General features: G+C 41.5%; 1 protein-coding gene across 1 annotated transcript in view; it reads left to right on the plus strand.

Annotated features, from left to right (window-relative positions):
• The window catches only part of fstl5 (follistatin-like 5), a 251394-nt gene that overhangs the window by 123831 nt on the left and 105265 nt on the right, over nucleotides 1-22298 (plus strand). The window contains exon 5 of the mRNA XM_061724796.1: nucleotides 19086-19282. Coding sequence (XP_061580780.1) covers nucleotides 19086-19282 — 197 coding nt within the window. The remainder of the gene's footprint in view (nucleotides 1-19085; nucleotides 19283-22298) is intronic.

Consider the following 22298-nt stretch of genomic DNA (forward strand, 5'->3'; position numbering starts at 1 on the left):
ACTTCTTAAAGGGATTGTGACATGAAAAACACATTTTTCTTGATTTTTTGTGTTTTGTTGGGTGTCTTGACATCAATTACACCCAAAAAACAACAAACTTTTAACATTCAGTGTATTGTGTGCTTTCTGGGATTTTCCGCATAACTATGCAAAAACGGCGCATGTGGTTTGGTGGCGGATCGTTACGTAACGATCCGCTAAATCACCGCCCCCTCCACCCAGCTCCCTGTCTCCTCTCCTCTCCAGCGCACCATAAAGGCTGATTTATGGTTCCGCGTTACACCGACGCAGAGCCTACGGCGTAGGGTTACGCGGCGACGCGCACCATACGCTGAACCCTACGGCGTAGGCTCTGCGTCGATTTAACGCGGAACCATAAATGAGGCTTAACAAGGAGCTGTTTAGAGCCTCTTTTGTTCTAATCACCTGAGGAAAACTGCTAAGAAGACCCGCGGCCACTGACTGGACTTAAGATAAGGGGACAGTGCTGCTTGCATGCCTTTATTTTTATGATTTGTTTGCTGTGGTTCGCCCTGCTGCTTTTCCGTGCATGCTTCGCCTGTCGCTCTCGGCTTAACTCTCCGACGCCGCTGTGAGCGTATGGCTGGAGGAGGAGGAGGTTGGGAGGAGGAGCGGCGCAATGATTGACAGGAAAGGGGGGAAAGGAAGCATTTTTCACGGCGCAAAAAAACACTGTAATAAAAAGCCAGGAAAAGAGTACTAGAGTGAAGTTTTTCTTGTTACACTCTTTTAGACACATTTGAGGGATGTTGGCCAAGACTTTTAATAGTGTTAAAAGCATGTTAAAAATGATGTCACAATACCTTTAAGAACTACATGATAGTCCAGGTGTTCTTTCCTTCCACAACGTCAAAGTCCTGGGGAGACACCTAGGCACTTTTAAGCCCCGTTTCTACTGAGGGGTTCGGTACGGTCCGATACAGTTCAGTATGGTTTAGAACGGTCCAGTCAATTCAGGTGAGCATTTCCACTGCAAGTCGGACCGCTACGGCCCATGCAGGGTGTAGACCAAATGTTTAACGTGGCGTTATAGCAGTGCAACGACAACAAAAGCTACCATAGACATGCTACCAACAATAGTGGTCGTCCAGCAGTTCGGTTTTGTTACGCTTGGCTTTTGGTACTTCGTATGTACAATCTAAGCCACGTTGTTTGAGAGAAGATTGCGGGCTGCGAAGAGTGTTTACAAATGCTGGTGGTTTTGCGCTTGCTTTTGTCATAGGTAGTGACGTTTTCTGTCCGTCAATCAACGGAATGTATTGTGTGATGCCAGTAGCTCTGCTCTTACCATACAATGCCATCTTTCTATGGACCTTCAAACAACAGGGCCCAAAAATGGTATGGTTCGGTTTAATGGGACCATTTTATAACGGAAATACACAAAATACCGGACTGTACCTAACCGCTCAGTGGAAACAGGGCTTTAGACTCAAAGGGCGCATTCACATCAACCTTGACTGGTCCACTTAAAGTGGACCAAAGTTTATTTGCTTGCAAAGTCTGGTTCGTTTCAGAAAGGCGTGAGCCCTGAATTGGATCAAAGAAGCATCCTCTGGTCCCCCTAAAACACAGATTTTTTTCTGCTTCAAGGAGATAAAATGCAGGAAAAAGTGGACTACAACGTGGGGGGATAAATGTGACCTAAACAAATGCCCATTTCTGGGAAAAATGTCTCACGGTCAGACATGGAGGAAGGACGTGCTAACAGCTCTGATAGAAGTATGGCTAGATTGGAAAAAAAAAATCACAATTGCTGGTCAGCACCCGATTAAACAAACTCCCCAATCATTGCAAGTCTACTGGACTATGAAGTGTGAAACAATGTCATTGGAGCATCGAGGTATGCAACTAAGCACCTTTACAGGGTTTAACTTTAACTTTTCCTTCACTGTGGTTGATGTTAAAGACATCACCATCTATCTGCTGGAGCCAGCCCACTCTAATCTGGACATTATCTTTGATTTCTCCATTTTTGTTGTCAGAGTTCAACCAACAACAGCAATATGTCCAAACAGAGGCTTCTTCATCTCTTGTGCAATAAAAAAAACAGTATAGATCATTCCTTTTATATTGATAACCTTATACAGTGACTGTCTCCTCCGCTTATTATTCACTTGTTCATTTTCCTTTTTTCCTTTTTTTAAATTCTATTCACATTCATCCTCTTGAAAAAAAAATAGAGGGTGGAGGAGAAGAACCCAGGGTTATTGTTAAAAAAGGAAAAGAAAATAAATTAGATCTTTGTGAGGAGGGATTGAAGTCCAAGTAAAGCCTCCTGGATCGCAATGACTCCGTTCAAGGTAAGAGCAGAGGAGTGGGGTGGTGATACATCAAAGATTAAGACATGAGGAAGAGCATTGGTCCTGATGAAAGATGGGAGGGAGAGAATTACAACTGCATCCATGGAGAAAATGGCTTGACAGAGACTGAATGTGGGGAGTGAATCTGTCCCAGAGTTACTAAGTGCTTCTACAAAAAAACACTGTATGCAAAGACACCTTAAAAATCATGGCTTTTATTGTTGCATAGTTCTCACCTTTTCATGGATTTCTCGGAACAATGTTAACCATTTTTCTTTAATAATATTAACTACTAGATGTGGCAGATTGGAAAGTGTAAACTCTTCTTCTCTTCTTGTTGTCTATGAAAGGACTTGGTGTGCTACGGTATTTGAATTACTTTTATTTAATTAACCAAGTCACAAACATCACAAAAGTGATCTTACAGACCACATTTGTTACATGCAGCTCAGACATGGTTGGTTCTGTCACTGCAAATATTCATCATCCGGCCAAATATTACAAATGTGTATATTGTTTCTATAACAACCACTGATATTAGACCAACCATCATTAAAAGACTCGTTGTCACTAAAGAATATGTTTTTTGGACATAAAATTGACTTTACTTTCATTGCAGCACGTGTGCAAAATTGTTTGCCTGATTATGATTATGAATATAAGGTAATGGACAAGATTTGCTGTAAAATCATAGCACAGGTCGACGTTGAGGTTGGTTTTAACTGCTTATTCTGTTTGAACATTTTATGTATACCTACTGTTCAATTTAAATTCTTGAGCATTAGCAGTGTGGGGTGTGCAGTTCCACTACCCAGATATCCATATCAGACTCGGTCAGGTGTTGCTGCAGTGGCACCTTTAGTTGCGCTTAAAGATTACAATCGCTGACCTCTGATTTGGGCAGCCCAGTTGTCGTGCTGTGCTGTCTTGATGTATTTTGAACCCTGGCAGCGGCCAGGGCCTTGGAGACTGAGATGGAAGGGCTGGAAGGGCTGGTGCAGGGTGGGGGGAGATGCAGTCAGGCGGAGATGAGACAGCTTCAGCAGAGTTGACTCCAGCAATTCTGCTGAGTTAACTTTTGCTTTATATAAATAAAACAGCAGTGCTTTTAAAGGGGCAGGTCGGGGAGGGGGGGGTCACTCAGTGTTATGGCCTCATAGTAAGGTCATCTTATGGGATATTTGGCAAATCTGGGAACTAAATCGTTACCAAGAAATCTCTTCACCAATGTGTTTCTAAAGGTGTCTGATAACATGTCCTAAAAAGTTGAAATTCAACTCCTGGGGGAAACTTTGTAAAAAACTGCACAAAGTTGGGATACCAATAACCAATTTTCGAAAATTTGAAAATGCTTAATTTGGCCTTAAATAACTTGTGGGGGATCAAACTAGGGGTTTTTCAATATTCTGAGTTCATTGCAAGTATTTATTTTTCACTACAACCATTCCTTAGTGGAAAAACGGCCACACCCACTTTCCCAGGTCATCGTTCATCCCGGCAATGCCCCCCACTTACACATAGCATATGTTAAAAAAGAAAAAAAAGATAATAGTTTATTCTTTATTGTTTGACATGATGAATAGACCAAGTCAGTGTTTAGTGATGGTTGCTGTAGTTGTTTTTGCATTCAACGTGAGGACGTTTTGAGTTAACATTAGGACCAAACATGCTGGATCCATTTGCATCCCTTTTCTTTGTTGATCATGGACATAATATACTGCTTTTACCTGGATGCTGGACATCTTTGCAGCTGCAGGCCATCATCAGTATGCCAAAGGTGCATGGCTGTACTGTCAACTGATGAAGGAACTGGAAACTTTGCCTGGTTACAAAGAGACCATTGAACGTTTCACTGCCCATGGGAACCATGTTGTCTGGTATTCCAGCCACGATTGGTCTGGCACCTGGTGGGACATCTGCATTGAGCAGACCTTAAAGGTATAGTCTGTGATGTTGGAGAGCTAGCAAGATTTGAAAGTGGCACCTCATCTAAGCCCCGCCCCCTCCTCCCCCTCCTGTCAGCGCTCCGTCCAAAGCCACGCCCCCACAAACTTTGGGGAACGCGCATTTGCAGGAGTCGAGTTTTCCAGGACATTTTGGACAGCACATTTTCAACAAAACTACCCCATGTCTCATTCACCTGTAAGCGAGGCCGGTTTTAGGGGGGGGGGGGGGGGGGGCTGTGTCCACCCAAACGTGCGTCCTGCCCACCCAATCAAAGTTATGGGGATCCTTTATTTTTTTGTAATTTTATTTTTTTATAAATATAAAAAAAGTATCACAGAATATCTGTACCGTTTCTGATTGGGTCGGCACTGCGCATCATTTTTAGACAACAATGAACGCATACCGCAAAAGTTGTGTCTCGGCGGAGGAACCGACGTCCCAGCAAAATGAGCACGACAGAGAAGTGTTCAGAACAGCACACAGAGCGCACACTGAAGGCTGATTTATGGTTCCGCGTTACACCAATGCAGAATGGTGCGCGTCGCCGCGTACCCTATGCCGTAGGCTACGGCGTACCCTACGGCATAGCCGTGGCTCCAGAGCCTGTACAGCACCGCAGCGCACCGCCACCCGCACCGGCACTCTCCACCCTCACCGGGATGGAGACGTCTCCATCCCTACTGGGGGTCGGGCAGACCCCCAGTAGCGGACAACCTGCACCGCAGAATCGCACTTTGGCTTTCTTTTTTTAGCCTTTTTAGCAGGGCGAGACGTTACATCGACGTGACCATCCGACCGCGAGCCGGCGGTGAAGCCGGGAGCGGCGGGGGCCCTCAGGCCGCGGTTGCCAGTTGGTCTGGAGGAGCGGGGGGGGGGTCACACTAGGACACTCTGAGCCGAGGAGGACCCATGGGAAGTGGACACGGGGGGCTGGAGGCAGGCTGGAAGCAGAGTGCGCGCATGGGACAGAGGGGGGTGTGGGCGGGACTTAAAATGAAGGCATCTGATTGTTTTTTTCCCCCCTGCCACTCTTCTGGTCCTCTGACCAATCCGTACCATTCGGTGTGCAAAAAACAGATTGGTCAGAGTTTTTACAGGATTAAAGCTGTCAGAGAGGTCAGATTTTCTTCTTTCCTTTTTCTGAACACATTATTCACTGGCTACTCTCAGGATGGAAGGACCATTTCACCCAGTAGAACAATACATTTTTTTGAATACGATTACAAACTATACCTTTTAATGAAGGCGGCCAAATCAGAAGGTGGACCTAGCACAGGGAGGATGAGAAGCAGTGATTCTGGCTACAAGTGCTGGGTGCTCACACTCAGCCACTTCTCGAATATCAACAAGCATATGGAGGAAAGTGTAAACCAACATGCTCCACTCTACATAGACCTTGGGAAAACCCAGATGAAGCGTGATGCAGAGGCAGTTAAACTTCCCCTCCAATGGTTTGAGGAGAACAACCCATTTGATCACGGACGCGACAAAGAGATGCTTGTATCTTTGACTACAGGATTCACAAGCACAGCAGATGACCCAGTCATGGTGGGTGGCTTCTTTACATGGTGAAGTGGGAACAAGGTCAGACTTGGTAGGAGATTGCCAACAGTTATCTAAGCTACCTGCAGCATCTTGGCCGTAACTGTCAAAAGATCATTGTGGTCTTTGATGGCTATAACAGATCGCAAAAGATCATGACCACATCCGACGTACCAAGAAAACATGCTGTGATCTCCAGATTCGACCGGATCTGATACACTGGACACCAAGAGCAAAGTTCTTGGACAACAGCCATAATAAGAGTGAGCTCATTCACCTCCTCTCTTCAACATTCCAGAAGCTTAGCATCACCGTTGGTCAGAGTGACAATGATGCTGACACTTTAATTGTGAGAGAGGCATTGGCTACTGCTACAGATGGCTCGGTTGAGGTCATTAACATTTGTGTGCACATGCAAAGTATATTACTTTCATTAGCTATGACTATAAGTTATGCAGCGTCCGCAGTTATGCGGTCGATGTACTGGACCATCATGGTGAAGAAGGAGCTGAGTCGAAAGGCGAAGCTCTCGATTTACCGGTCGATCTACGCACCTACCCTCACCTATGGTCATGAACTTTGGGTAGTGACCGAAAGGACAAGATCGCGGATACAAGCGGCCGAGATGAGTTTCCTCCCTTAGAGATGAGTTTCCTCCCTTAGAGATGAGTTTCCTCCGCAGGGTGGCTGGACGCTCCCTTAGAGATGAGTTTCCTCCGCAGGGTGGCTGGACGCTCCCTTAGAGAGAGGGTGAGGAGTTCGGTCACCCGGGAGGAGCTCGGAGTCGAGCCGCTGCTCCTTCACATTGAGAGGAGTCAGCTGAGGTGGCTTGGGCATCTGTACCGGATCCTCCTGGACGCCTCCCTAGGGAGGTGTTCCAGGCATGTCCCCCTCCCTAGGGAGGTGTTCCAGGCATGTCCCCCTCCCTAGGGAGGTGTTCCAGGCATGTCCCCCTCCCTAGGGAGGTGTTCCAGGCATGTCCCCCTCCTAGGGAGGTGTTCCAGGCATGTCCCCCTCCATAGGGAGGTGTTCCAGGCATGTCCCTCCTCCCTAGGGAGGTGTTCCAGGCATGTCCCCCTCCCTAGGGAGGTATTCCAGGCATGTCCCTCCTCCCTAGGGAGGAGTTCCAGGCATGTCCCTCTCCCTAGGAAGGAGTTCCAGGCATGTCCCTCCACCCTCCACTTCCCCACCCTGGGGAAGACCCAGGACACGCTGGAGAGACTATGTCTCTCGGCTGGCCTGGGAACGCCTCAGACTCCCATTGGAAGAGCTGGAGGAAGAGCTGGAGGAAGAGATGGAGGAAGTGTCTGGGGTAAAGGAAGTCTGGGCATCTCTGTTGAGACTGCTGCCCCCGCGACCTAGGAACGGATAAGCGGCGGACGATGGATGGATAGCTATGACTACTTTAAAAGTGATGGCATTGATGAGGAATACTCAGACATTGACTCATAAAGCATTCCACAAGGGGGATCACTGTTTGCTCTGACTAATGTGAAACGAATTGTAATAAATGCAATCTTATGTAAATGCAAAAAAATGGTGTGGCAGTTTTTCCACTAAGGAATGGTTGTAGTGAAAAACAAATGCTATAAATGAACTCAGAATCCTAAAAAACCCCTAGTTTGACCCCTCACAAGTTAATTAAGGCCAAATTAAGCATTTTCGATTTTTCAAAAATCGCTTATTGGTACCCTGACTTTGTGCAGTTTTTTATGAGGTTTCCCCCAGGAGTTGAATTTCAACTTTTTAGGACATGTTATTAGACACTTTTAGAAACACATTGGTGAAGAGATTTCTTGGTAACGATTTAGTTCCCAGATTTTCAGACACTTCCCTTACTATCAGTGGACAGGAACCGGAAACCTTTTTTCTTGCTTTATATAGATTCTTCGGTGTATTCAGTGATAGTGTATATATTTTGCGTTGAATTAAGTGGAACAGAGGAATGACCTGACATTTGAGTCTTTGAAAAACAAAGAAAAAGAAAGCCTGCTCAGTGTTCTGTGCATTTTTCTGGAGGTGAAAGCTAACTGCCACCATGATTTATATTAATTGTTTGTAGAGCAGCTGTTTCTTTATTTCCTTTGGCACAATTTCATGTCACGATGTACCTGCACAACCTTGTGAAGAGTTGTACAAAGTTATTTAAGGGATATCATCTGTACAATATTCAAAACTTGCCCTTAGATAGGGATTTATTTTCTGAAGGAAAGGGCGTTTGAAACAAACAATGTGACTTTACAAAAAGTATGCTTTTAGCCCTCATTCCATGATCCTGTTTTGAAACACACATACCACAAACTTGTGTGCAGGCAGTATATTCCTAAAATGGCACTTTAAATATTCATTACAAATAGAATTTGTGTCGCAATTATTAAACGTTGACTTGCAGACGTTTTTCATGTCCTGCTGTGGGTGAGTAGGCAGTACTGTCGAGTTTATTCATTCAAAGCTTAGCAGTGCTTTGTATTGATACCGTCAAGGGAGATGGGAACAATAAAATAACAGTGTACCTGCAGAATCGGGAATAAACTGAATGAGGAGAACATGATTTTTTCTTTCCCTTTTTTGTTGAGAAGTACTATGTGCTAGTACTTGAATGTCTAAGAGCTCGCATGTAATACTCTTTGCAAATTTACTCTGGAAAAAAAGAGAATTTCTCCCAAACTTAAATGAATTGGTTCAATTGGTAACAAGAAAAAAATTAAATGAACATCCAACATACGATGGTAAGTTATGTAAATAACTTACAATGTTTGACTTATTAACTTGAATTCTATTAACTTAATTAATTTACTTGTTACAAAATAAACCAATTCCTTTAAGTCTGTTTGCAGTTATCTTTTTCAGTGTGTACCCTGGCTCTCATGGTGCTAACAAAACACTGCCAAGATTCACCTGCAGTACCATTGTGAGCGCCTGCAGGCGTATCCTGAAAGAAGAAAGTTATCCTTCCTCAGTTTTAAGAATGAGCAACACTCGCATAATTTACCTCCCAAATAAATAACCGACTCAGACTTGCTGACAGAATAAAGAAGTTGTTGCCCCTTATAATCTAATTCAGATTTAAAAGTTGTGAAATTGAACTATTTTCACGGTTGGTGATACAATGAGAGCATTTTTAGTGTTAGGCAGGCTCTGACCAGTCAGGAGCCAATGACTGAACACTGATCAGTGTTGCGTGTTCAGGTATGGGTCAGTGTGGGTCGGATGACGCACATGCTCAGAGAAAGTTTGAGTCAACAAGCAGTTTTTACAGTATTCATGTATAATGATTTCCCAAAACAATGATCCTTCAAAATGTACAGTAATATGTTGTTGTTTTTTCAGTTTCAGAAATGACGATGGTTTCAAACAATAATTCTTCATGTTGTCTGCTATCATACAAATATGGATGCATGTATGTATGCTATATAAAAAATATAGATGTATATGAATGTAGGTGTGTGTCTGCGAGTGGAAGGTGATGAGAAGAGTTGAGGTAGTTTCGGTCTTGTGAGAAATGGGATGCAAGGCTGCGACCAAATATCACAATTTTGCAACCCTTTTTGGGACCAGCACAAGTTCTTTTTCACTACTCACTCAAGTGCTACGGCAAATATCCAGACTTTTCTGTTGAAAGTGACTGATTCATGAGTTCTGGTCAGTATATCTAATCATCTGTTACATATATAAGTGCTCTCCTTGTACATTCCAACAGTTACATCACATGTTATGAGGAACCTAATCAGGGCAACAAGTGATATTAACCTTTGTGTAACTGTTCAGGATAGACAGGCATAGCATCTGTAAACACGCAGCTAACATAGGTTATCTTTACGCTGATTCTGTGCCTTTCAAGAGCTCTTTTAACTCCAATGTGTTCAAAGAGCGGTTGGCAATGACACATTCAGCAGTATTTTATACAAAAGAAAAAAAACATAAATAGACCCAAGGAGAGGAAGACTCAGGATTTTGTGTTAAACTTGTTCCAAAACACAAAGTAGAAAAATAAGTTTCCTATTCTGAGAGGACCATAAGGACACTGTTGAAGAAGCAGCCTGACTTCACAGGGTGTTTTATAAACTGCATGTTGCACACTGTCCATGTTGCAATCTTTTGAACTGGGTTGTTCTGAAATACAGAGAAAAAAGACAAGTACAAGGACATGTATTTTCTGCAGACTTTTTTTGTCTATTTTATTTTTTTTATCACAGAATGGACCTTTGTCCAGATTGAGGTGTCCTTGTCTGAGAAAAAAAAAAAAAAATCAAAATGTGACTCAAAAATGAATCAAATGTGCTTGTAAAATATTTTTTTCTTTCCAGAGAAAGAGCGAGACAGTAGGGAGCGGTTAAAGTTTGCTATAAAGTTGTCTGGGTGCAGGGATATTGGAAAAGGAAGCTGTAGAGGCTAAACTTTTCTTTGAAGTCTATTTGAACCTGCAAGTAAATGTATTAAACCAGTGGCCTCTCCAACAACATTGTTTATTTACAATATTCCTGACCCTCCCACCACATTATTTACTTTTTGTCAATATGCTACTATAGGCCTCCAAAGAGATTCAAATGTCACAAGATCACATATTTCTCACGCTGTCATTTCAATTAATTGCTCCATGTCTTTTATGGCCCTGGTACCTTGTAAATACCAAATGAATGGGCGAAGGGAAGGACCCCATCATTGGTATTCAAAACAGTAGCCAGTTTATTATGTAGTATAGGCAGCTCATGATGGACAGTTATAGTTAAATAAATAAAAAAGATAGAATATAAAAAACTGGCACATTTCAATCTTTTACAGATTTTTTATTACCTTGTCAGAGGTTTGAAACGTGGGCATTCAGTTCACACGTCGATCAGAGCATCTTATGACGTATGGAAGAAATCTAATCTTTTTCAACCCCAAACCAGCATATTTTCCAGCAATGTTAACGTAGATCTGTCATTTAAAATTCCAATCAAATTAGATACATTTTTAGTGCACTTTTTAGGAAAATAGAAGCTTTCCAGCCTCTCTTTCGGCACACTGGTTCTGATGATTTATGGATCCACAAAAGGCTGAAAAGCAAGCTAAAGTGTTGCAGTAATTAAACATGTATATCATTAAGAGTGAGAGTTTGACAAAAGCTGTAGCTGTAAAAATCTCAGCGTTGAATAATCAATCTGAAACAGTCACGGGACAGCAACCAGCTGCTACTGTGTTGCACTATTTCAATTCTAACCATATAAATCATTTGGTCCTGAATCATTGAGACTATTTCAATCCTTTCTCTTTGACATATTTCTGCAGACGGTGAAAGGATTGACCCACCCATCGTGTGAACATTTCAAGGCAATTAATATTACAGAGCGCATTTGCATGGTTGAACCTGGATAGCCCCAGATGTTGCAAAATCCTGAGGGACATTCGACATTTATCCATCAAAACCACACAGAACAACTTACCATAACATGTCTGCATCTTTTAAAACCAAATACAAAACAATAACAGCAGATAAAACTGTCACGGCCTGATGTCACATGACTCAATTCAGTTACAGTCTATCAGCTGTTTTCTCCAGGTACATCGGTTTCATCCTTGAAGAAAATTGGCAAAACCAACATCATTTTAAAGCAGTCAGTTGAGGGTTTTTGTCACATTGTTGGGGGAGTTTGTCACAGTTTTTGTACTTAGGTTCCTGTTTTATTTTGTAAACCCACGTCCTTGTGTTTGAGTTTGGGAGTCCCTTTACTACAGGTGTTTCAGTCATATGGGCGTGGTTTGACTGCACGCAGCAGTGCACGCTTCAGCAAGCCCATGTAGAGGAGTAGAAAAAGAACAAATGCCTCAAATGTAAAAGTAAATGACAATCTTAATGTGTTTCAAATAAACTGTTGATATTGCATATCATGCCGTAATGTTAATTCTTTATGCATTACTTCTATGTTGCTTTTCATATGTTGGTATATGCCTATATAAATATACACAAAAGGATTTGAAACTGTCTTTCCTCTGCTAACTTAAGGTGAATTATTAATATATCATGATGGGAGTCATTTGTGTAATTATTGCACAAACTTCTTTCTATTAAAATGCATACAATATGATAGGTGGGGGGTGGGGGGGACACACATTTGAGAAAGAGAACACAGCTGATCATCATAGTCTCATTTTAGTCTGCATGTACTATTATTATTATGCATCCGTTTGCCCAATTAATACATGCAGTAACCTATTGTCATTGCTGTACATTATTATTGTTATTAAGTCTTACTCTAATACATTTTACACTGTGACATTTTATAATATTGGGCTAAATATATACTATAATGTAACCAGACTACAATTATAGTACATGCATTGATGCATTTGATGAGTTTTTTTTTTTTTTTTTCGTTACAACAATATGCCCATTTAAAGTTTAAATCCCAGCTGTAGAGATGAAATTAACGTAAATTATGAATGACAATGACTATCAAACAATTAGTTTGGGTGACACTACAACGTAGTATGGTGTCTACCGCAGGTTTAACTTTTGTGTTAAGAAAACCTTTTATAAATAAAACAACTTTTCATGTTAGGGACTCGCTAGCATGTTGCTGACGCTCCACGGCTAACAACGAGAACGCGCATCAGACGGTGTGTGACATAGGACGTAACTCCGCCCTATGACTGAAACACCTGTAGTAAAGGGACTCCCTTTGAGTTTTGTCTTGACTTCCCTTGTTCCCATCTGCCCTGATCGTTTCCACCTGTGTCTCGTCAAGTCCTCCTTCCTGCGGATCCGTACTGTTCTCTCCACTGTGGTTGTTGTTATGTTTTTAGGTATTTGTCAAGTTTAGGCTCTTATTTTGTTTGGAATCCAGCCCAGCAGCTTGTAATGTGATTCTTACATAAGAGGACAAAACTATTAGTGTAGGAACTTCATGTATACATATAGTTGACTCTAAGAGCAAATTGTGTAATTGCTCGAGGGGAAAGGGGATTTTAAGACACACTGAGTAATTCAGTTAAAGTAATTAAAGTAGATTATACCTTCTTACCAAGAGAAATATCACAGTTTACGCAAATTAAACTTGTGGTTATTCTTTTTAAGAATAAAATTGCCTGTTGAGGCCTTAAAAAAAACGACGAATGCCATACATTTTTGTCATGTTGTGTGTGTGTGTGTGTGTGTGTGTGTGTGTGTGTGTGTGTGTGTGTGTGTGTGTGTGTGTGTGTGTGTGTGTGTGTGTGTGTGTGTGTGTGTGTGTGTGTGTGTGTGTGTGTGTGTGTGTGTGTGTGTGTGTGTGTGTGTGTGTGTGTGTGTGTGTGTGTGTGGAAAACCAGTTTTTCTTTTTCAGTATTTCTGAACAAAAAGAGTAATGATATTGTAACTCACCTATAGATAGGTGAACCTCACATTTACCAGCGACGTGAACTTCCCCGTACAATAATTTACTTAAGGCTGCTTATCCTTATACGTTTTTAAATACCACACCGTAGTATTTATCTTCGTGTTTGCTTGTGAGCTTATTCTTGATGACTGTTGTTGATATAGTTCCTACAGTAGGTTCTGTAGCTGATACCTAGTGTTTATTTCTTAAACTGTTTTAAAAGGCCAAGGAGATAAGGGGGATCTCTTGCCTTCACTCCAATATTGTTTTATATTCTTTTGTTCATTAACTTTCAAACAAAGTTTGAACTTGTAAATATTTGACAGTGGAAAATGGACGATTTCTACGGTGTTGGATCTTTAAGTTTAATTTTGTTATGCAGACTCTGTTTAAGGGTGCTTTCACACCTGTCCTGTTTGGAGCAGTTGTTCCGGAACAGGGAACGTTTCCCCCTAAAGATCGGAACGTTTGGTATATGTAAACACAGCAATATCTCTCTAGGTCGTCCTCAGACGAGCCGTCCATCGTTGTCTCCAGTCATCCCGATTCTCCATACATCTTTCCAGTTCGCTGGTACTCTGGGCCCCTGCATCCTTCTTGAGTATGTCCACATATGTTGGTGTAGGACGTCCTCTTGACCGGCGCCCGCGTGTTCGCTCCCACAGCACCAGCTTGCTGGCTGACAGTTCTGTGTGTCTTTGGCAGTGCCCTGCAAGTCTCTTTCTCCTTACAGCAACCTTTTCGCTCACCCTTGGTATTCCTTCATATAGGACAATCGCGCTCTGAAACGGCACAAAACAAGCGCCCGATTCCATTCGAGACCTGAAACGGTTCTTTTTTTTTTTTATTTGTAGTGAGAACATAATCGACACAGCAACCGACACAACTCCATTCATGTGTATGTGCGACCGCGGCGCAAGGAGAAGAGTTGGCGCAGCCTCCACCACCTTCTCTCCTATTGGACGTGCCAAGATGTCGTCCAATAGGTGAAATTAAAAAATGTTCAATTCGGGCAGGGTTTGCGCTGCGCTGAAAGGGGCGTGTTGTTTATCCCGGGGTACGGAAGAGGAAACTCCTTCCGCGTTCATTTGACCAATCAGAGAGTAGCTGGTTCGCACATGGCATTTGTTATCAGCTTTGAAACGGTACAGACGTTTGCCTTGTGAACACAAACCCCACGAACGAGAAACGAAACAACTGTATCGATTTAGCCCCTGAATCGGAACAAAACAAACAGGCCACAGGTGTGAAAGCACCCTATCTCATTGTGATGCAATGGCAGTAGCGGTCATTTGTAGTGATGCACAGATTGTTCGGTAACCGAAATTGTTCGGCCGAAAATGGCAAAAAAACTTTTTTCGGTGTTCGGTGGAATAAGTGGGAAAAAAAACGAACAATTAATAACGGCGTTGTCATATAAGGAAATAGACTGGCCGCTCCGTAACTGTTGCGCACCACATAAATCGTTGGCCAACCAAAAACTAACCACATAACGCTCCCGTAATGGTTGCGCACCACATAAATTGTTGGCCAACCAAAAACTACCCACATAAGAATTTTACCTAACATTCACCAGCAGGTGGAACCAAAACAACATAAATCAATCTATTACAGGTGCGTTTAGATGACGAAATCAAACAGCGAAGAGCGTGGAGTGAAGTGGTGCGGTGCAAACATGTCAGCAGTGTGGAAGTATTTTAGAGTGGCAAAGAATAATACAAGAATGGCTGTTTGCAATGAATGTTCTGCTCAAATATCTAGAGGGGGCACATCTGCAAAGTCTTTCAGCACTACAAGTTTGATTTATCATTTGAAATGATAAAAAACCCTGAGCGCTTTAATGCATTTTTATTGTTTTAAGGCCTATGTTACAATGTTTAGTCAGTTAAAGGAGCTTGAGGCCGGATTGTGGCAAGATTTATGAAAAAAATCCGTATACATTTTAAGTTTTCTAGTAATAATGTCAGATGAAGCGTTCCAAACCCAAAAGAATGAGCCCTCTAGTGTATCTCTCCTTTGCCTTGAACAGGCTGTGTGCTGCAAAATGTGCTGCAAAATGTGCTGCAATTCGGTCCCGAATTTCCCGCGCTGTCCTGCGGATGTGACGTCACATGAAGCTGCATGTGCGTTCTCCCTGTTCTCCCGTGCCGGCTTCACTGTTGGCTGCAGTACCCCCAACGGCCTTCGTGGTGAAGGGTGGCGCTAGAGAGTCTCATTTCTTAAAAGGAGCCTCAAGCTCCTTAAGCCTAACGTAAGCTCAAAGATGGTCAAAAAATGTATTTTGCTAATTTATTTATTTTAAATTATTGTTCTTTGCTGGTATAATGTCTGCTGGAATATTTAAGAAATGCTGGGAAATTAAAAAATGTTCAGTTTTTCAACAAATGTTTTCTACCTTGTAATTTTGTAAAAGATTTTTTTCTTTTAAAAGCATGCCTAAATCAAATTTATTTGATTTATGCAATGGTGAAAAATTGGCAAAATAAATGAAAAACTGCGAAGAACCATGTTCGGTATTGTTCGGTATTCGGCCAAGTGTTTATTATTATTTTCAGTTTTGGTTTCGGCCACAAATTTTCATTTAGTGCATCACTAGTCATTTGTGTTGCTGGTTGAAATGTGTTTCACAGGTGGACAAAGTTGACTTTGATACTAATAAGTAGTAGTCACACATGGCAGACTTTGCTGAGGTGGATTTGTGAGGGTTGCTGCTGAAGCCAGCCTGAAGCATGCCAACGGCTGTTTCACTGTGGCTGGATCAACCCCGATATTTCTAAGACACATGAGATCCATTACCCCTTTAAGGCAGCAAGGTTCTATTGAACATTCAAGAGTTTGCAATTACAAGATAATTTGGAGGTAGGTTTTCTGAAGGGCAGTTTTGAAACTTCTTTCTCGTCATATTGAAAATGGAGAGACCAAATAGGCTTGGGAAGCCAACTGGAACACGCCCACCTGCAAAGCTGCCTGTGAACAATTGCAGCAGAATATCTTGTTTCAAATGTTGTTTTTTGGTGACAACATCAGAAATGACCCCCATATTTAGCTAACACTGGGTTAGTACAGACCGCCAGTTGCATCGCTAAAATTTGAAGCATGACGATGACTGATCATGAAAGCATGATTGTATGATACGTGCTAAGATGACTGCCAATAAAATGTCTTTGTCCCATATTACAGTATAAATAAATTTTATGTAGTTTGTATAAATCCATCTGATGTGGTACAAAAAAAGAAAAACAAGGACCAAAACTGTTCTTCGAACCACACTATAGATATGTTTATTTTTTCTGCAAATTTGGACATTTTAAGTTGAGACTCTTCGAAGATTAGCTCATTTTCTAGCATGCCCCTAGTTGTCAGTCACGGAACTACAATTTGTGTTTCTTTGGGGTTGCTTTTAACCCCGAAGTTGGACTGGTGCTTGGTTACACTTGTAAACACTGGCAGTTTGTAATGAGGGAAGGCAAACATTAACATTTGTTACATCAGTTGTAAAAGACAAGGACAGAATATGTTGGGAAAATGGGAGATCATGACACCGAAGGCTTTGTGTGTTTTTCGCTGTTTGTTTGTTTTTTGCACTTGTCCTATCTGCATTGAGCAAAATGTTGGCTGTCTCCACTCCGTTGATCTGACTTGACCAGTTAAAGTGAGTCAGTGATAGATTTTAACAGACTGGTGGTTCATCATCAGCTGCCAAATAATTTCTGAAAGTGACTCCCCTTTTGCGGGGAAAGCTTCGTTTTCACATATCATGTGCCATATTTCCTTTCACACCCCTGCTGCAGGTGGAAAATAAAAAGCCAAGGAAAGTTTATTTGTATAGGACATTTGAGCAACAATACATAATACAAAATATGAAAAATGAAGAGGAGAGAAGACAAAAAAACTAACATTTAATTTCTGAGACTAAACAAAAAAAACACCACTTGTATTAAAAGATGAGAGAAAAAGGTAAATGGCAACCTAACAGCAATTAGTATTTAAGGCTCGGCTTGTGCATAGCAGTTAGTGTTCCTAACCTTGACATCGTCAGGCTATGCCAGCACACATTAAACCTTTATTCATTTTGCCACTTGTGACTGAGTCTGCTTCACTGTAAAGCCAGACTGTGCCATTCTGCTCAGCTTTTACAACTATTGCTGTTTCAGTTATAAAGAATTCCCCAGCAGCTCATTGGTGTTTCTTATCATCCTGGTTTTCACTGCAGGAGCACGTTTCTGCTTGAGACGTTACTTTCTATTTCCATTTTCAAATGCAACGTATCGTGTCGAGTGATGAAAAAGCAGCAGTTGTGTTTTAAACATCCATGAGCAACTACCAGCTTTAAACGTCTTGACAAAGATTCTACAATTTTATATGCGCTAATCAAATGTTATAGTTTGAAGTTTGGGTGGTAAAGCATATGATTCATAATATGTTGATTTAGAAAATGAAAAAATCACCCACATTGTTGTGTATTAGTTGAGACAGTAGAACACACAAAGTCTTTCATATTTGACGTTGAATAAGTTGCCTAAATAACATCAACTCAGTTTCCTGTCTGCTTTATACTTTATATAATTATACGATATGCTCTATAGTTCCCATCCTGTTGTCACTACTCACATAGGAAATCGACAGAAAAATGCCTTCAGTGTGTTAGATTTGAAACTAAAGATAAAAAACAGTTGCATTTCACAACGTTCTCTGTCACAATAATGACCAAACACATTTTTGCCCGGGGTAAAGTTTCTCCACTTCGAGGACTTTCCAAGGCCACACAGAAATGAGATGGAAATTAAAATGTATTGATGGGACTGTTAAGGAAAAAAAAAAACAACAAAAAAACATTGATTTCCCTGGCGGAGTGTAAGGAAAACTTTTTCCCGCCTATCAAACCCACATGATGGTTGGCGTTGGGATTGATCAAGCACCTCATTTTAATTCTCACTAATTACTCAAGTTGTTTCTCTAAGGGAATGCTGGAAGGAATTTGTCAAAATGCAATCCTACACATCTGAAGAGGACGTGTAGTTTCTTCTACACTAGTTATCAGCCCTCAGTGAGCAGTGGGTTTTACTGAGGCAAGATCTCATTAGCATGCTCACTAAATCGTTCTTGCTTGATCTTCCTCGAACAAAGTTCATTTGTCATGTGCAAGACTTCACTTAGCGGATATTTCTCCTCGTTTGTTGTCACACCACAGAATGCAGCAGAGATTTTATTGTCGTCCCTGGAGATGTCACAAAAACCTTTTGTTTTTCTTGGCAACTAGTTGCCATCAACTCATTTAACAATTATTTGGAGGAAAAAGGTTGTTGCATTAAATATTAAGTTCATTTCACGTGTAAACGTCATATGTATCTATGGTTTTAGCTGCTTTTGTAAATGTCAATGTGCCTGACGTCATCTTAAATAAAGACCTGAGTACTGAATTTGTTAATAAATTTATTTTTGTTGGTTCAAATGAAAAAGGATTACAATTTTTACATAAAATGCTATGAATTACACCTTAAATGTTATGTCAGTATAGTTTTTAAACACGAACGATCATAATAAAACCTGCCGTAGTAAAACCAAGTTTCGCATTTTAGATTAGCAACTGTTTTTGCCAAATGTTTTTTTTGCAACTTCTAATCCTGTTGGTTTTCCTTTTCCAAAAACAAGTATATTGACAAACTGTTGACTCCAAAGCTGTTATTGCACTAAACGCCACACTACCCTGAACACTTGAGCGCACAGTACAGTATTGTGCAATAACTGAGTATACTCTACTGTGTGTGCAATTATCTTGTGTGGCTTTATTGTTGTTTCATTTTATTGTGGTTTCTACCTTCTTTTTCTTTTTTTTTTTACTGTGAAATTGCACTGTATCTGAGCGCTGCAATCTCAGTTTTGATTGCCACTGTGCAATGACAATAAAGTGATTTAACTTAATTCTTTTTCTTTCTAGACGACGACTGCAGATTGAGCGATTACCGTCGGCTTAAGTCTAAGATTCTGGATTTGCACGCCAAACGATACATGGGCTCTCCTGTCCACGGGGCTCACAAGGACAGCATGACTGCCAAGAAGCAACTGGTTGATATGATGTTCAAACGCTTCGACGCAGATAACAACGGTGAAATAGAGGCCAGCGAGCTCTCACAGGTAAGTGATGTAAATGATCTATAATCTCAACACTATGTCCATTGCTGGTTACTGGTGTGGAAATGAAATGCACTTTTGGCCTGACAAATGACTCAAGATATTTATATAAAGCTATATTTATAGTTTTTACTTTCCAGTGGCATTTCTCTTTGGCCATTTTCTCTTAAATATTAAACCAAAAGGACAGTACTGATTAATAAAACATATGTGTGCCAAACCCCTTCAAATTTTCTGCTTTTAAGTGTGTCATAATCTCCCCCTTTTTACTCCCCTTTCCCTTCCCTCTGGTAACTGTAGCGCCAAGCTCCAGGTAAACCTTTTGAAAAGCAATTCAGGTCAAAAGAGTGATGTGCTCATGGGAGGAGGCAGTCTTTGACGAGCTCTACCAGGAGGGATCTTGTAAGAAGTGCTTTTTGTGGCTGCCATGAGGAAAAAGAATATTTTGAGCATAAAAAAAATAAAGGAGAAAAAAAAGCATTGTTGTACCTGAAAGCTGTTTGAATAGTTTAAAAGGCTCAATATCCAACATTGATCTAAGATATTAGCTGTTTTTTAAATGAAAGATAATCAATGTCCCTGTGATGAAACTGGGCTTTATTTAAGAATGAATAGTTGTTTTAGTTCAAGACAACTTGGCGCTCCCCTAAAAAGTTATATCTTTGTCAAAATGTATTTATTTTTTCTTTTAACATTCACTCAACAAAAGTTATCTCGAAGGCACTTTACTGTACATAGTAAGAAAACACGTTCAATGCAGTCCAGTTCACTGTTACTGCATACTCCACTTCATTTTAAGTCATAATCAAATTGATTATTGTTTAGTCCCAGATTTAACATCAATATAATAGCAATTTATAAAAAAGAAAAAGAAAAAACAAAGGAACCGAAGACTGTATCGAGCCTTAACTTTAATGCAAGGCAGCATCCATGCACATGGGAGAAATCCAGCGTCAACAAATGTGTGGGGAGTACATGTATAAAATGTTTGATGTATTTTCATCAAACATTTTTACCATTGTGCACTGAGTGTACATATTGCATTGAATAGGTTTCCATACCTTATGTTCAGTCCATTTATTTTATTCTAGGCCTGTAGCACTCCTCCCCTCAGTCGGTGTTTGAATGACACAAGCTAACAATTAACATCCAGACTTCCAAGCCCTTTTCAGGGATTCTTTAAGCACTGTGTTTAGCCTCCCTCCCTTTTTTAATCCATTACACGTAAGGGAGTTTCTGGCAGATCTCTCACAGAAGCAGTCACACAAGAAGTGGGACATCTTTTGTTGTAGTCGGGAAGGAAAATATGCAGGAGGCGTTTCAACTGTGTGGAAAGTTCTGTGAAACTGCAGTCCAGACTTCAGTTCAAAATCATTGGACCTGCTGAAAGCTTTACACCTGTAATCAAATTTGAGTAATAAATATCAGTGAAATGGTTTCATCAATTCGAAGAATGTCTTTGTCATGAACAACCCATGGCATCCTGAATATTTTCTTTTTAATGCGTTTTTACAAAGTTTTACTTTATTGGCAAAATGTGGATATAAAAGAGGACAAAAAGTTATGAACAATAACATTTTTGTATAGTGTGATACACAAACGGCACATCTAACAATAGTTGGAAACTCAAAAGTTTTTCAGGAAGTACAGTAGCTCTCATTTTTATTCTGTTTTATTTATTTATTACTAACATCTATTCATGTTTTGCCTTTAGATTTTAAATAGAGGGAATGGCTTACATCCACTTGTTGTACAACTGCATGAAAATCCTCAGGAAATAACCGTTCTTTCCATTTTAGTCTTTGTGCTTCAGTAATCAGCTGACACATTTAAGATAACACATAAGATATGATCAGACTTTATTGATCCCACAACAGGAAATTCACTCATTAAAGTGGCTCACAATACAATATAATGTGCAACAAATCTTAAAGGTGACCTATTATGGCATTTAATGTATATTTTAAACAGGCCTTGAATGTCTTAAAAACAATCTAAAGCTTGTTTTTTCTACATAAATCATAAATCCAGCCTGTGGGCCCTGTCACTAGTTTTACCGCTTCTAACCTCTTTTTCTGCGCCTCATTTTTAGGGAAGGGGGGGGGTATGATAATGAGGCTCTGTGCTGATTGGCTCCCTGAATGACGTGTAGCAGGGGAGGAGCATAAACCTTGCTCCGCCAGAGCAGCCCGAGCCTGTAAATAAATCCCAACACTGAATTTTCACAAATGGAAACTTTATTGTTAAAAAAATAAAATATGAGTTGTATATAAATAACATTTATGCACTATTTAAGCCGGATCTACCCGGCGGATGCTGAACGCTGGCCCCGGAGCCACGCCGGGCGCCCGGGAGCAGCGCTGCTGGAGCAGCGCGCATCACCGCGGCTTTAACGGGGGAATCTGACCGGTTCCGACCGGCCGGGACCGCAGGAACCGGCCTGGACTGGTAGCAGGGACTCCCGGGGACCGACCAGCGGAATTTCAGCCGGATCTGCCCGGCGGATGCTGCGCGACGGGCGCCGCAACGCCACGGCGGGCGCACAGATCGGCTCCGGAGCGCATCCGCGGCGCATCGCCCGTTATCGGGGATCAAACCGACAGATTTGCCTGAAATTCTCGGAGGGTGAAGCTGGTCCGACCTGGGACAGACCCCCGAGGACCCAGCTCCCAAACCACCCGGGAACCTGGATGATTTAACCCGGATCCGCTCCGCCGCGGCGCCGCGTCCGACTGGCTGAAGGAAGCTCCGCTCCAGCTGACAGAGAGAGCTGGTTGAGGGCGTGGTTTCAGCAGCGGAGGCTGAACCTCTGGAAATCTGCTCCCGTCGTGACGTCACGACGGGAGCAGATTCTAATCGGCTCAAAAAAAACCATGTGACACTGGGGGACTCTGTCCGGCGGGGGTCAGAGAGCTTGCAGAAATTCATGGTATTTTGTCTCCCCTGTGCTGGCAGGGTGAGGGGAGACCACTTTATATATGTAAAATCAAGAAAAAATGTGTTTTTCATAATAGGTCCC

This window comes from Cololabis saira, chromosome 7 (assembly GCF_033807715.1).
Source record: "Cololabis saira isolate AMF1-May2022 chromosome 7, fColSai1.1, whole genome shotgun sequence".
NCBI classification, from domain to species: Eukaryota; Metazoa; Chordata; class Actinopteri; order Beloniformes; family Belonidae; genus Cololabis; species Cololabis saira.